The following is a 17518-nucleotide window of genomic DNA, read 5'->3' on the forward strand; positions in this document are numbered from 1 at the left end:
TTTATACAGACCATGTATACATTTAATAAAATATTATTATGCCGGGTCTATAAAAAAGGAGCAAGGTTTGAGGTAACGTTAGCCTAGAGAAAGTGAAAATGACTAGATTTAATAAAGAATCGCCTATTTTTATTACATTCGTAACCAAACAAAGCCAGATATCTTCGACTATGGCGTCACACAAAGTTAATAAACTTGTTGGGTCACATTTTTTAAGTGTCTGACAGCAATAAAAGCCTACGGTTTGTTGATGGATCCTGAATCCGGGTGACAGAACAGGTGCGCTCGTTCCGTGTGCGTCGAGAGTTCTGATTGGAGGAGAGGGTACTGGAGCTGCTCCTGATTGGCTGAGCGGTCAGAGGGGGCGTGTCCGCAGGTGAAGCGCACTCGGGCGAGCGCACAGGGAAGTGAACGCAGTCGCGGGACAGAACTCTCGCGTTGGACTGACATTGTGCGTTTGATGAGATAAAGCAGCAGATGTGGTGAGTAGAGTTGAAGGCTTTAGGGCTTGTGTATGTTAGAGACGCTGATGTTGAATTTGAGCTGATTTGCTAGAATCTTACTGAAAGGATTTCACCATTATTCCTGTGTTAAAAGGGGAAATCTAAAGTATGTTAGTGAGTGATTTCCAGATTGAGTGTGTAAAGGTGTGTGTGTGTGTGTGTGTGTGTGTGTGTGTGTGTGTGTGTGTGTGTGTGTGTGTGTGTGTGTGTGTGTGTGTGTGTGTGTGTGTGTGTGTGTGTGTGTGTGTGTGTGTGTGTGTGTGTGTGTGTTAGCAGGAGGAATGACCACGTTGACGAAGCGTACCCGGCGTGCGGAGACTCCAGCGGATGGAGGGAGTAACGCTGAGGAGAAGGAAGAGAAGAAGAGAGACGAGGATGAAGAGATCGACACCGACTCCAAATCACTGAGACTCACACTGATGGAGGAGATCCTGCTGCTGGGCCTCAAAGATAAAGAGGTTTCACACACACACACACACACACACACACACACACACACACACACACACACACACACACACACGCACGCAAACCCGACCCCTAAACCTATCACACACACACACACACACACACACACTAAACCGACCCCTAAACCTACACATCTCACACACACACGCAAACCCGACCCCTAAAAACCTATCACACACACACTAAACCGACCCCTAAACCTACCCATCACACACACACACACACACACTAAACCTACCCATCTCACACGCAAACCCGACCCCTAAACCTATCACACACACACACACACACACACACTAAACCGACCCCTAAACCTACCCATCACACACACACACACACACACTAAACCTACCCATCTCACACGCAAACCCGACCCCTAAACCTATCACACACACACACACACACACACACACACACACACACACACTAAACCGACCCCTAAACCTACCCATCTCACACACACACGCAAACCCGACCCCTAAACCTATCACACACACACACACACACACACTAAACCGACCCCTAAACCTACCCATCACACACACACACAAGAAAACCCGACCCCTAAACCTACCCATCACACACACACACGCAAAACCGACCCCTAAACCTACCCATCACACACACACACGCTAACCGACCCCTAAACCTACCCATCACACACACACACGTAGTGTTGTCAAAAGACCCGGTACTTCGGTACCAAGTCGGTACTAATTTTTTTTTAACGTCACGGTACCAGGTTTTCTCAAACCCGGTACTTGATGCGCGTGCATGCCCGAAGCGCGTGCAGTTGCGTCCTCTTCATAAAAGCGCTGATGGCGATCGGCGGTGCTGCTGCTGATGTGGTGCTGATGTTTTTGCGCGTGCAGATATGTTATTTCAAATGGCGCGCGGCAAGCGCGCTCTTAATAGAAGCGGCGCGCTCGCTTTTCCATGTGCGTTCATGGATGCATAGCAACGACAGACAGGGAGTACAAACGCTTGTGCGAACTGCGCTCTCCATGATGACGAGGAAGTGTGACATAGGCCTATTAATTGATTTCTAGCCCTTGCATTAGCTTTACTACTAGATATATTTATGGAGATGAGAAATAAAAAGCCGTCATTAATATCAGTCCGTCATAAAAGCAGTTCTAGTCTTATTCTTGGCTGGATAACTCTTAGCAGGTTTAAAAAGCCCTTTTAAAGTTAAATATGAATACAGTTTTGGATTAAATAAAAGTATAGTCAAGTCAAATAAAACATATTTTATCTCCTGTATAGTTTGGTAATGCTACAATAAGATACCATTCATTAACATCACTTAATGCGTTATCTAACATAACACATTGAGTGAACAATATATTTTTACAACATTAATTAATGTTTGTGAATGTTATTTAATACAAAACACTTGATTGGTCATGTTTGTTCACTTCATTCATTGTGCATTAAATAATGTAAACAGAAATAATGTTAACTTTAGATTTAAAAAATGTATTTTTAAATTAACCCCTAAAGGAGAATAATTGCGACAGTATATAACTATTGTTTTTTTTGTTAGGTCATTTTATCTAATGTTATCTAACAAATGGAATCTTATTGTAAAGTGTTTTTAATACTACAGTTTCCATCTTTGTGATATACACTTTAATATAATTATGTACAATTAATCTAAATTAAGCTTTGGTACCGAAATTGGTACCGAGAACCGTGGATTTTCACTGGTATCGGTACCGAATACTGAAATTTTGGTACCGTGACAACACTACACACACGCAAACCCGACCCCTAAACCTACCCATCACACACACACTAAACCTACCCATCTCACACGCAAACCCGACCCCTAAACCTATCACACACACACACACACACACTAAACCGACCCCTAAACCTACCCATCACACACACACACACACACACACACACACACTAAACCTACCCATCTCACACGCAAACCCGACCCCTAAACCTATCACACACACACACACACACACTAAACCGACCCCTAAACCTATCACACACACACACACACACACACACACACACACTAACCTGACCCCTAAACCTATCACACACACACACACACACACACACACACACACACACACACACACTAACCTGACCCCTAAACCTACCCATCTCACACACACATACACACACACACACACACACACTAAACCGACCCCTAAACCTATCACACACACACACACACACACACACACTAACCTGACCCCTAAACCTATCACACACACACACACACACACACACACGCTAAACCGACCCCTAAACCTACCCATCACACACACACACACTAACCTGACCCCTAAACCTACCCATCACACATACACACTCATACACACACACTTACACACACACGCTAACCGACCCCTAAACCTACCCATCACACACACACACACACTCATACACATACACACACACGCTAACCGACCCCTAAACCTACCCATCACACACACACACACACACACACACACACACACACTCATACACACACACGCTAACCGACCCCTAAACCTACCCATCACACACACACACACACACTCATACACACACACGCTAACCGACCCCTAAACCTACCCATCACACACACTCATACACACACACACACACAGTAGAAACAGTATTGGTGGTGTTAAATATTTCTGTAGTTATTCTGGAATAATCAGGTTGAACCGGTTCAGCGTCTTTCATTCAGGCTGAAGGGATTTGAGAAGTCGAGCTGCTGTGTTTGAACACAATAACACACAATAACACACTAACACTACGCAAGAGTGACCGTCCGGAGATTTACACGCAATGAAAGACTATCAGAACCTCAGAACCTGTGCGGCGGGAGCTTCACGGAGTGGGTACACACACACACACACACACACACACACACACACACACACACACACACACTTCACGCTTCTCAGGGGAACACGCTTCAGCGCACCAACACCCTGTCCTCAGTGCATAAAGACACGACTGCAGGAGTGGGTGTGGAGGAGGAACTGCCCGTCCGACAGCTGTGGGATGAACTGCAAATTCCCACAGAAACCTCCAGAATCTTGTGGAAGAGGAGAATCTCCTGGACGGGAGAAAGAGGGATTATGTATCTAGAATGTGACTTTATTACACCTGTTATTAGACACCAGGTGTGTCTCTGTGTCTATTCTTGTGTAAAGCCTCTGAGCAAACTTTCCTCTTACTTCTTGAATATTAAACTTCCTGTGTGTGTGTGTGTGTGTGTGTGTGTGTGTGTGTGTGTGTGTGTGTGTGTGTGTGTGTGTGTGTGTGTGTGTGTGTGTGTGTGTGTGTGTGTTAACAGATCTCATGCTGGAATCCCTTCAGATTATGAGTGATTACGCTGATGAGAAACACTATTTTATTAGTTAATCTGACAAATGATCAAATGTCTGTTTCGTGTCCATGTTCAGTTACAGCATGTGATCCTCTAGCTCTGCTTCCTCTAGGGTTCCTCGTTTAATCATTTACTGACGCAGCTGTTTTATTGGCCGAATAACTTCTTATTTGCACAAACTGCTTGTGTTAGAATGTTGCAGCTGCTTTGTTGTTATGAGCTTTATTTACACAACTTTAACTAAATGAAAGTGGAAAAGCCAGTGAAGACTTTAAGCTCAAATCACATCCCAGTGTAGGACAATCTTCTAGAAGTGTTCTCTCTCTCTCTCTCTGTAGGTTTTATAACTTCTGATGAATTTTGTGTAATATTTAGTTGTGTTTGTCTGTGTGTGTGTGTGTGTGTGTGAGCGCAGGGCTACACATCGTTCTGGAACGACAGCATCTCGTCGGGTCTGCGCGGGTGTATCCTGGTGGAGCTGACGCTACGAGGACGAGTTCATCTGGAGCCTCCGAGCTCGCGCCGCAGGAAACTGCTGGACCGCAGGGTGAGCGCGCACACACACACTGATGCATTCTGGGGGCTAACACGATTAGCGTATTGCTAACATGATTAGCATTTTGCAGTCATGCTTTTAACGAAATGCTAACAAGATAAATATGCTGTTAGCATGATTCTAACATAATTAGCATGTTGTGAGCATGATGCCAACATGCTTAGCATGTTGCTAGTATAATTCTAACACGATTGGCATGTTGCTACCCTGATGCTAACACAATTAGCATATCACTAGCATGATACTAACACGATTAACATTTTGTTAGCATGATGGTAACATAATTAACATGTTACATAAGTAGCATGTTGTAAGCATGTTTTTAGCAGGATGAAAACATGATTAGCATGTTGATAGCATGTTTTTTAAAAGATAACACGATTTGCATGTTGTTAGCAATATAACAAAATAAGCATGTTGTTAGCATGATGCTAACACAGTTACCATGATGCTAGCTCATTCTGACTTGTTTTAACCGTAAGCTAATTGATATTAGCATGTAGCTATTCACTGTTACGATGTGTAATATGTTGGGAGTCCTGTTTGCTAGCATGAGTCAAAAGATCCAGACCCCATCTCTACATGTTTTAGTTTCAGTGTGAAACTTGTTTGCCTCAGTAAACTCAGATGAATAGTTGCTAATTGCTAATGAATAGTTGTTGAGTTTCGGTTCAGGGGTGTAGAATATGCTCATGCTGAAAAAGGCATTAATATGTGCTTTATGAGTACTAATAAACAGCCGATATCCTAGTAATATAAATGCTAATAAGCAACTAGTTAATAGAGAGAATTGAATCCTAAAATAAAGTGTTACCAAGATTTGCTAATGTTTCTGAAAGAGTCTCTTCTGCTTTTATTGTATTAATAATACAGTAAAAATAGTGAAATATTATTATAATGTAAATCAGTTACTCCAGTCTTCAGTGTCACATGATCCTTCAGAAATCATTCTAATATGATGATTTGATGCTCAAGAAACATTTATGATTATTATTATCAGTGAAAACAGTCACGCCGCTTCAGATTCTGGTGGAAAACATTTAAAAAAAGTAATTATTTCCATCTTTTGCCCAGTAGAATAGCTCTGGGTTCCTCCAGTGATGCTCTGTAATCTAGGATAATCTGCATCTGAATATTCAGTGTTCAGCGGAAACACGGATGCAAATGTTCCTGTGCTTGAACACACACACACGTGAACACACCTCATCTCTGAATGCTCTGGGTGTGTGTGTGTGAGGATTCCTCATGAAACGAGTGATGATCTGCTACTGGACCTGCTCGACCGGCTCATTCACACCCAGAAAGCCTGAGATCTCTCATCCGATGATTAACACACTGTCACGTTTCCTTATTTACTTTAGATTATATGAGACTACAGTATTACTCGGAAATTACACTTCAAACATTTCCTTATTTAATCTTCTGAAAACCTGCCATGAAATTAAAGCGGAATTTTTTTTGGTCAAAATATTTTGTCAAAATTGAGATGTAATGAATGAACCGGTCACTCAGGATCACCCGTGTGTGTGTGTTTATCTATTAGAAGATGAAGAACTGCCAGTATGTGCTAATAATTGTTATTGAAATATCCTGATGAAGATGATATGAGAATAACGTTACAGTTTAACTGTAACTTTTAATTTTTAAAAATGGCAAAATTCTAGATTTTATAAATAAAAAAAAGTAACTCTACATCCTTTTATTAAGTAACGTTTTATTATTATTAATTATTGTAATGAGACATGAACATAGCTTTTGTTGTGGGTATGGTGTTCAATAATAAATATTAAATAAATAAATAAATCCCCAGCTGGAATGCCTTTGATCTCCACCAGAGGGCACTCCTCCACAGCCACAGCAACATGGACTACATTTCCCAGAATGCACTGTCCAGACTCTGTGTGTGTGTGTGTGTGTGTGTGTGTGTGTGTGTGTGTGTGTGTGTGTGTGTGACACCTGCTCCTCCTGACCCTGTTTGCCTCATTTATGGGAGAAATTAAGCTTTTCAAAGCTTCAAATCAATTGAACTATTTGCTTTGCGAAGTGCTTCACTGATATGAGGCGTCTGAGACTCCTCTTGCTGGCGACCCCTGCTGGACAGAGCAGAGATCTGATTGCTGCCAGCTGTGTGTGTGTGTGTGTGTGTTTGTGTGTGTTCGAAGCATAGGTTCGAAGCATTTGAGACTGCACTCGCTGGCGACCCCTGCTGGACAGTGCAGAGATCTGATTGCTGCCAGCTGTGTGTGTGTGTGTTCGAAGCATTTGAGACTGCACTCGCTGGCGACCCCTGCTGGACAGAGCAGAGATCTGATTGCTGCCAGCTGTGTGTGTGTGTGTGTGTGTGTGTGTGTGTGTGTGTGTTCGAAGCATTTGAGACTGCACTCGCTGGCGACCCCTGCTGGACAGAGCAGAGATCTGATTGCTGCCAGCTGTGTGTGTGTGTTCGAAGCATTTGAGACTGCACTCGCTGGCGACCCCTGCTGGACAGAGCAGAGATCTGATTGCTGCCAGCTGTGTGTGTGTGTGTTCGAAGCATAGGTTCGAAGCATTTGAGACTGCACTCGCTGGCGACCCCTGCTGGACAGAGCAGAGATCTGATTGCTGCCAGCTGTGTGTGTGTGTGTTCGAAGCATTTGAGACTGCACTCGCTGGCGACCCCTGCTGGACAGAGCAGAGTAACTGCAACAAGAACGCAAGCCAAACATGCAGAAAATCAGCTTTTATAAACGCATTGCTAATGCTTTATTGAACGTTTCCTGAAGTTATGTGAGTTTTTCAGACATAAGCACATTATTAACTGCATGTGTTGATGTTTGGTGTGTTGTGCAGGTGTTGTTCAAGTCGGCGGCTCCCACCGGTGATGTTCTGCTGGATGAAGCGCTGAAACACATCAAGAACACAGAACCACCAGAGAACGTGGCCAGCTGGATCGAGCTGCTCACAGGTGAGACACACACACACACTCACACACACTTGATTGTTGAAAACAGCGCCATCTTGTGGTTAAACTTATAGCAGTCCTTCTGCAGCCGTATAGCACCCTGAGTGCACAGCGCCGTTGTTTATTAAGCAGAAATAAAAGCCTGACAACGCTAAATGTTCAGTTTTCAGATAATATAATTCACATATAAAAGTGTGCCAATAAATTAAATGAAACAATTATCCATCCATCCATCCATCTTCTACCGCTTATCCGGGGCCGGGTCGCGGGGGCAGCAGTCTAAGCAGGGATGCCCAGACTTCCCTCTCCCTAGACACTTCCTCCAGCTCTTCCGGGGGGAAACCGAGGCGTTCCCAGGCCAGCCGGGAGACATAGTCTCTCCAGCGTGTCCTAGGTCTTCCCCGGGGTCTCCTCCCGGTGGGACATGCCCGGAACACCTTCCCGGGAAGGCGTCCAGGAGGCATCCGGAAAAGATGCCCGAGCCACCTCAACTGACCCCTCTCGATGTGGAGGAGCAGCGGCTCTACTCTGAGCTCCTCCCGAGTGACCGAGCTTCTCACCCTATCTCTAAGGGATCGCCCAGCCACCCTGCGGAGAAAGCTCATTTCGGCCGCTTGTATCCGGGATCTTGTCCTTTCGGTCATGACCCACAGCTCATGACCATAGGTGAGAGTAGGAACGTAGATTGACTGGTAAATCGAGAGCTTCGCCTTGCGGCTCAGCTCCTTCTTCACCACGACAGACCGGTGCAGGGACCGCATTACTGCAGAAGCTGCACCGATCCGCCTGTCAATCTCCCGTTCCATCCTTCCCTCACTCGTGAACAAGACCCCAAGATACTTGAACTCCTCCACTTGAGGCAGGAGCTCTCCACCAACCTGAAGTGGGCAAACCACCCTTTTCCGACTGAGAACCATGGCCTCGGACTTGGAGGTGCTGATTTTCATCCCAGCCGCTTCACACTCGGCTGCAAACCGTCCCAGTGCATGCTGGAGGTCCTGGTCTGATGAGGCCAACACGACAACATCATCCGCAAAGAGCAGAGATGAAATCGTGTGGTCCCCAAACCCGACCCCCTCCGGCCCCTGGCTGCGCCTAGAAATTATGTCCATAAAAATTATGAACAGAACCGGCGACAAAGGGCAGCCCTGCCGGAGTCCAACACGCACCGGGAACAAGTCTGACTTACTGCTGGCAATACGAACCAAGCTCCTGCTCCGGTCGTACAGGGACCGGATAGCCCTTAGCAAAGGGCCCCGGACCCCATACTCCCGGAGCACCCTCCACAGGCCGCCGCGAGGGACACAGTCGAATGCCTTCTCCAAGTCCACAAAGCACATGTAGATTGGTTGGGCAAACTCCCATGAGCCCTCCAGCACCCTGTAGAGGGTATAGAGCTGGTCCAGTGTTCCACGACCAGGACGAAAACCACACTGTTCCTCCTGAATCCGAGGTTCTACTATCGGCCGGATTCTCCTCTCCAGTACCCTGGCATAGACTTTCCCAGGGAGGCTGAGAAGTGTGATCCCCCTATAGTTGGAGCACACCCTCCGATCCCCCTTCTTGAAAAGAGGGACCACCACCCCGGTCTGCCAGTCCAAAGGTACTGTCCCCAACCGCCACGCGATGTTGCAGAGGCGTGTCAGCCAAGACAGCCCCACAACATCCAGAGACTTGAGGTACTCAGGGCGGATCTCATCCACCCCCGGTGCCTTGCCACCGAGGAGTTTCTTGACTACCTCGGTGACTTCAGCTTGGGTGATGGACGAGTCCGCCTCCGAGCCCTCAGCCTCTGCTTCCTCAATGGAAGACGTGACGGCGGGATTGAGGAGATCCTCGAAGTATTCCTTCCACCGTCCGGTGATATCCCCAGTCGAGGTCAACAGCTGCCCACCTCCACTGTAAACAGCGTTGGTAGGGCACTGCTTCCCCCTCCTGAGGCGCCGGACGGTTTGCCAGAATCTCTTCGAGGCCGACCGATAGTCCTTCTCCATGGCCTCACCGAACTCCTCCCAGGCCCGAGTTTTTGCCTCCACAACCACCCGGGCTGCAGTCCGCTTGGCCCGTCGGTACCCATCAGCTGCCTCAGGAGTCCCACAAGCCAGCCAGGCCCGATAGGAATCCTTCTTCAGCTTGACGGCATCCCTTACTTCCGGTGTCCACCACCGGGTTCGGGGATTGCCGCCTCGACAGGCACCGGAGACCTTACGGCCACAGCTCCGAGTGGCCGCGTTGACAATGGAGGTGGAGAACATGGTCCACTCGGACTCAATATCTCCAGACTCCCTCGGGATCTGGTCGTAGCTCTGCCGGAGGTGGGAGTTGAAGATCTCTCTGACAGGAGATTCGGCCAAACGTTCCCAACAGACCCTCACAGTACGTTTGGGTCTGCCGAGTCTGTCCAGCTTCCTCCCCCGCCATCGGATCCAACTCACCACCAGGTGGTGATCAGTTGACAGCTCCGCCCCTCTCTTCGCCCGAGTGTCCAAGACATACGGCCGGAGGTCGGATGAAACGACCACAAAGTCGATCATCGACCTCCGGCCTAGGGTGTCCTGGTGCCATGTGCACTGATGGACACCCTTATGCTTGAACATGGTGTTCGTTATGGACAAGCTGTAACTAGCACAGAAGTCCAATAACAGAACACCACTCGGGTTCAGATCAGGGGGGCCGTTCCTCCCAATCACGCCCCTCCAGGTGTCACTGTTGCTGCCCACGTGGGCGTTGAAGTCCCCCAGTAAAACGATGGAGTCCCCGGTCGGAGCACTTTCCAGCACCCCTCCCAGAGACTCCAAGAAGGCCGGGTACTCTGCACTGCCGTTCGGCCCGTAAGCACAAACGACAGTGAGAGACCTATCCCCGACCCGAAGGCGTAGGGAAGCGACCCTCTTGTTCAGCGGGGTGAACTCCAACACATGGCGGCTGAGCTGGGGGGCTATAAGCAAACCCACACCAGCCCGCCGCCTCTCACCATGGGCAACTCCAGAGTGGTGAAGAGTCCATCCTCTCTCGAGGAGTGTGGTTCCAGAGCCCAAGCCGTGCGTAGAGGTGATCCCAACTATCTCTAGTCGGAATCTCTGAACCTCACGCACAGCCTCAGGCTCCTTCCCCGCCAGAGAGGTGACATTCCATGTCCCTAGAGCTAGATTCCGCGTCCAGGGATCGGGTTGTCTAGGCCCCCGCCTTCGACTGCCGCCCGATCCACTTAGCACCGGCCCCTTACGGTCCCTCCTGCAGGTGGTGGGTCCACGGGAGGGTGGCCCCACGTCACTCCTTCGGGCTGAGCCCGGCCGGACCCCATGGGGGGAGGCCCGACCACCAGGCGCTCGCATACGAGCCCCAACCCCGGGCCTGGCTCCAGGGTGGGGCCCCGGCTGCGCCATACCGGGCGACGTCACGGTCCTCCTTTTTTTGGGCATCATAAGGGGTTTTGAACCGCTCTTAGTCTGACCCGTCGCCTAGGACCTGTTTGCCTTGGGAGACCCTACCAGGGGCATATAGCCCCAGACAACATAGCTCCTAGGTTCATTCGGGTACTCAAACCCCTCCACCACGGTAAGGTGGCAGTTCAAGGAGGGGTTCAATAATGAAACAATTATATTAATACTAATTATAAAAAACAGAGTTAATTGTTTGATGCAAGCAAATAGTGGTGTAATTATTCTCTGGTTGCTATGCCGTTTAAATGGCAGAATATATGATCATGTGACACAGGCTATAGGCTTCTTTATAAACAAATATTTTTAGTAAATGGACTTAAACTTCCAAGACCCTGTAGAGTCGTGGTGTGGGTTCAAACACTCCGACACGAGACTGAAGCGTTCACGAGACTGGAGAGAAAGGTTCTCTGAGACAGTGTGCGCGCCGGCACGAGCTTCATGAGGGATTGCACTGCGGACTCGAGACACGCTTTGAAGCTTCAGTGTCAAACGCAACATCACTTCCTTAAAGTCATCTTTAGACAAGAAGACATTTTCTATTTACTTTATATCTTGTTTTCCTGTACAAGCATCTTCATCTGTGTGTGTGTGTGTGTGTGTGTGAGAGATGGGTAGGTTTAGGGGTCGGGTTAGTGTGTGTGTGTGTGTGTGTGTGAGAGATGGGTAGGTTTAGGGGTAGGGTTAGTGTGTGTGTGTGTGTGTGATGGGCAGGTTTAATGTAAGTAGATAGAAAATACAGTTTGTACAGTATAAAATCATTACATCTATGGAATGTCTCCATTTAGATGAAGTAATCGTGTGTGTGTGTGTGTGTGTGTGTGTGTGTGTGTGTGTTCAGGCGAGACCTGGAACCCGCTGAAGCTGCACTATCAGATGCGTAACGTGCGCGAGCGTCTGGCGAAGAGTCTTGTGGAGAAGGGCGTGTTGACGACGGAGAAGCAGAACTTCCTGGTGTTCGACATGACCACACACCCGCTCACCGACAGCGCACAGAAGCAGCGGCTCGTTCAGCGCGTGCAGGACACGCTTCTGGAGCGCTGGACCAACGACCCGCAGCGCATGAGCCGGCGAACGCTAGCGCTGGTCCTGCTAGCACACGTGTCCGACGTGCTGGAGAACGCCCTGTCCTCGCTGCCCGACGAGCGCTACGAGCTAGCATCCACGCGCTCGCGGAGCCTGATCGAGGCCGAGCCGGAGACGGAGAGCGCTAGGGTCACGACCCCGGCCGAGGAGATGATCTGGGCCATTCTGGCCGCGTTCAACAAGTCCTGAGAACTGAAGCGCCACAACCTTCAGTGTCTCTCGTGAACCCAACGCTGAAGTGAGTTAAGGTCATTGCACAGTGAGTCCACAGTGAGTTTTACGTGATTTCACAGTGAGACTCGGTGTGCAATGACCTTTAAACTGCAGTTCATGGACTGGCCACTAGAGGCTGGCTGCAGAAGAGACTCAGTCCCATAGACACGCATGTTAAAATGCCCAACTCTACAGCAGAGAAACACATGTTTACAGTCTGGTGCAAAAACTGGTTTTGGTCTATAAAGCTGATTTAGCCCTTCATGACGACTGTACATTATTTTATAACTCATCTGTTTAAATTATATTAAGCCTTAAAAGTTGTGCATAATTAAGGGCGTGGCCACTTGAGTGACAGGTAGATTTCCGCTGATGTCACTGCTAGCCGTTTGTCTGCTGTCTGTTAGCGTCACGTCACCTCAGCTAATCCGCCTCGCTGCACGTTTACGCTTATCCACGAGTGACGCTGCCAAGATGGCGACGACAGGCTCCGCCCACTTTAAAAAACACTACGCCCATGTTTATGTACAGTCTTTTGCCGAAACTCGAGCTTGTGTGCAGCAGCGTCTGACAGTCACCGCAACTAATCCCCATAAACATGCGCATCATGTGCGGATCCGCTTAACATGAACATTACTGGAGTAAAACAAAAGCTAGTGCTGGGCAGTGATGAATCCCGTTTAATCGCAAAATAAAAGTTTGTTTCCATAATGTGTGTGTGTGTGCTGTGTATAATAATTTTGTATATATAAATACACACACATGCATGTATATATTTAAGAAATATTTGTATAATGTATATATATTTATACATCATTTATGTTATATATAAATATTTGATATATAACACATTTTTCTTACATGTATATGTGTGTATTTATTTAATTATATATATATATATATACAAAATAATTATACAGAGTACACACACATATATTATGGAAACACATAATTATAATAATTATGGACATTTTTATTTTGGATGTGATTAATCGTTGCCCTGCACTAATAGTTGCCAACATTTCTCATTTTAACCTGAAGTGCTAAAATAACTAAAACAAAATAAATAAATGCAAAGCTTAAAAAATAATTATAATAATAAATTACTAAAACTTTTGATATAAAATGTATAAAAATATAATGGTATGTTAATGACACTGGTAACACTTTACAATGAGGTTTTCTTTGTTTACGTAATTTAATTTAACTAATTTAACTAATAATGATCAATACTTGTGATTAATGTCAATCTCATGATGTACGAATACATGTTTAATATCAGAAGTGTGTAAATATGAGTTCATACACTGTGAACAGAATGAGCTCAAGCCAGAGCCCTGTCTAGCGTGAGTGTGTTTCATGTGGTAATGTGTGTAACAACCTGTGACATCACTTCCTCATCATGTCACATCACTTCCTCATCGTGTGACATCACTTCCTCATCATGTGTTGCTGCATGTGACTCTCTTCCTCTGTGTGTGTCAATGGCTACGTCCTTAATCACACTCTCTTTTGAGTCTGTACTTTTGGATACTTATTTTGAGTGTGTGTGTGTGTGTGTGTGTGTATGAGTGTAATAAATAAAGTTTTTCGTTGCAGTTTGTCTCTGAACCCGACGTGTGTGTGTGTGTGTGTGTGTGTGTGTGTGTGTGTGTGTCGATGTACTGTAGAAAGGATATCAGGAATCTTCACACAGAAACATGTTCTGGTCTAGTGATGTCATTTCCTGTCTCTCAGGAATATCTTGTTGGTGTTTTATGAATTATTTCTTGTGAAAATCGGGACAAATGCGGGAAAAGGCAAAACAATATTTGTAAATAAATGTGTTAATACATTAGAATTGTTAGTACATAGAATTGAATATGATTAATAAAATTATCGCTGTTATTTTATTTGTTTTTTGGATGTTTATAATATGAATGATTTTCGATATTTCTGGGATGGATTCAGCATTTACAGACACTGTTAATTTAGCGTAATTTTACACGAGACGACAGTGACGGCTCATACTTTCATCATTCATATTCAGTTATGATTCAGTTATGAGTCTGAAATGCTGTCAATCATTATGAATAACGAAGGGAAGAAGCTGTGGTGAAATAACTTGATTATTGTGAGTTATGAGATGAAGGTCTTTATGTTCAGTAGTCTAATATGTTTAATAAGCAGCACAGAATGTGTTTCTCTTTAATCAGCGTGTGTGTGTGCGTAATACTCAAATATAATAATTAATGATGGCTGTTTCTCTGTCAGTCCATTGATTGATGAATTGAATAAAATGTTTATATTTTTTCCAGAATATTTTTTTGTGTTCTTTTTTTAAATATTATATATTATAAATATTTATACCATGGTATGGGTGAATACTCGATTCTGATTGGCTGCAGGGTGTCCATTAAAAAGTGATAGAGGACACCTAGTAAAGGAGTTCAGGGGCACGTTCAAGTTCAAAACGGTGCGCAACGTTTTGCTACGGTTTCCGGGTTGAACGTGATGTGTCCTGGAGACGGCGTGCACCGGTGTGCAACGGGTTTGAGATACGTTTTCTCTTGTTTGGTGGGTGTGTCAGAACTGCAGTCCAATCAGCAGCAACATGTATATAAAGCACGCGGTATTAAAGTGAACTCGCACAATGGGTTCAAAGGAAAGTAATTTACAAATGTGTTCGATGCAGCTCGGTATACGCAACAACTGAGGATATTAGAAGACATGTTTGTCGTAAGTTTTATTGTAAAAATATAGGATATCAACATAATGATGTAGTTGTTTATATTTTTAGCTTCATTGCAAGTGTATGACATTTGGTATAGAAATAAACAATGGTAATTAAGTGCTTTTCCTAAAAATGAGAAAGAAAATACAGGGTATTAAAACAGTATGAACTACAAATAAAGTCAGTATGTGAGGCTAAATAGATGTGTTTTAGTCTGAATTAGGTAAGATGTGTGCTTCAGTTTCAGCAATCCCTTCACTCCACTGGGATGTTCTCTAGTGTTCTGGGCAGCAAGTGCAGTAACTGTAACATCGAGCATATTTTGTAGTATTAAACACATATTTATACCGACTTCATCAGGCTCCGAAAATTCTTCACAAAGAACACAAAGAATGGCCTTCTCAGCTGCCGTAGTTGCAACTCTTGCGTCATCAGAACAGTGTGTTCAACGCATCACCGTTTCTGTTTAAAAAACGTTGTGCAACGTTTTGTCGGGGGTGAACGGCTGAACGCAGCCCTGGTGAAACTGACTGTTTACCGTTCGAAATGAATAAATAAATGCGCTGGCTACACCAGCTGTGAGTAACCATAGCAACAGGCGGTAAACTGAAGGGGTCTACGAGCGGAGCGGATGGTGGGTGTGGTTACACCGTCAGGCGTAACCAGGGAAACCAAGTTATTGTTTGTAAAAACGTTAGATTTCGATTGTAAAACTAATTAAAATATAAACTAATGTCTTAAAAATGTGTTATTTGGCAAGTGACCATGGTATAAGCAGGTTAATGCCCTTCGAGGTGTCCATTGTCAGGTATTAATGGACTTCAGCGGAGGCAACCGTCCGACACTCGCTCACCGTCGTCCATTAATACCCTGTTAATAATTAGTCTCAGCCTCAGACGTCACACCCACAAACCGTTGGCTGAATGATGCATATGGCACACTTTTCTGGAAACACTTCAGGAGTTTCGAAGTCGCGATCTGATTAGTTGAATTCTACAGGATGTCCGGGAGACGTGTGTGTCGCATTCTTTATCGGCCCGCCTGGAAACAAATGCCGTGATGCCAAAACCGCTCGTGGAAGAAGAAAGCCGTTGTGTTTACAACTGCGACAATAGCGCTTGCCAGGATCAATTAAACGCTGGATTTTCAAAAAGTATGTGAAGTTCGCGGCTCCATTGTTGCAGTAAACTTGCACAACGTTCATGAATGAATAATTTATTAGATGCACACCGGTCTGTTATTGTAGGGACATCGACATTATATTGCCACGCCCCTGAACATGACGCGGAACAAAACGAACTGTGATTGGTTGGGTTACATGTCAGTCAAACGTCCTCTTGGGCGGTCCTTGGCCAAGAAAAGCTCAGATAGAGTCCAGACCTTCTGCCGTCAGTCTGAAGGTCTGGCTACGCGAGACTAGTTAATACCTGACAACGGACACCTCGAAGGGCTTTAACCCTTACATATTGTGTTTTTTTATTCTATATTATGTTGTTATATATTATATTGTTTTATATATTATATTAATTACAGTATATTATATTATTATATATGATGTTGTTTTGCTCACTTTACCAGAGTTTACTCATTCCGCTGAAAGTTCCTGCAGGATCATCTCTGGGGTCAAAGGTCATATGGTTATAAAATGTGCTTATTATCCCTTTGATCTCTGAACTTTTTGTGTAACTAAATTGTGTAAATATATGAAGTATATGCAGAGCATTGTTTAGTCCTCGTGTGAAGCTGTTCATGCAGAAACGAAAGGCTCTACTTTACAGAAATCCCACAATAACAGCAACACCACATGATCACATGATGGACACTAATATGAGCTATAATCATATTTCTCATGCCCTTTCTGCACTTCAACGTGTTCATTAAGACAGATAACATCATGTAAGTTAAGCTGAGCTGAGAATTGAAGCACTTTAAAACATGCATCAAATTATTTCCATTTAGTTTATTAAGCATTAGTATCAGTGCGAGTATCACACACAGATGAGCTGATACACCGAGAGAAGGAGCTCAGAAACAGAGACAAATCCAGACCTGTTGAACCCAACCTTACATACTTTCTGTTCTTTTCGAGTTGAAGCTGTTATACTATCTCTCTCTCTCTCACACACACACAATCTCTGTCTCTCTCTCTCTCACACACACACACACACACACACACACACACACACACACACTCTCTCACTCTCTCTCTCACACACACACACACACACACACACACAATCTCTGTCTCT

The 17518-nt window shown here is 45.3% G+C and overlaps 1 protein-coding gene and 1 long non-coding RNA gene across 3 annotated transcripts; one reads left to right on the forward strand and one right to left on the reverse strand.

Moving 5' to 3' along the window:
* Window positions 1-329: 329 nt before the first annotated feature.
* Window positions 330-14443, forward strand: golph3l (golgi phosphoprotein 3-like). Its single transcript, XM_082186577.1, has 5 exons — window positions 330-482; window positions 777-961; window positions 4736-4867; window positions 7706-7820; window positions 12099-14443. The coding sequence occupies exons 2-5, from the start codon at window positions 785-787 to the stop codon at window positions 12530-12532; spliced, it is 858 nt and encodes a 285-aa protein (XP_082042703.1). The 5' UTR covers window positions 330-482; window positions 777-784; the 3' UTR covers window positions 12533-14443.
* Window positions 1358-3410, reverse strand: LOC309511426. 2 transcript variants are annotated; one of them, XR_014210602.1, is made up of 3 exons: window positions 2959-3410; window positions 2809-2894; window positions 1358-1415 (listed from the first exon to the last, which is right to left on the reverse strand). It is a non-coding gene; the product is annotated as an uncharacterized lncRNA (long non-coding RNA). The 2 variants fall into 2 exon arrangements; XR_014210603.1 differs by having other exon boundaries at window positions 2809-2888; window positions 2921-3410.
* Window positions 14444-17518: the final 3075 nt, after the last annotated feature.

Source organism: Leuciscus leuciscus, assembly GCF_965113295.1.
Source record: "Leuciscus leuciscus genome assembly, chromosome: 12".
In the NCBI taxonomy this organism is placed as follows: domain Eukaryota; kingdom Metazoa; phylum Chordata; class Actinopteri; order Cypriniformes; family Leuciscidae; genus Leuciscus; species Leuciscus leuciscus.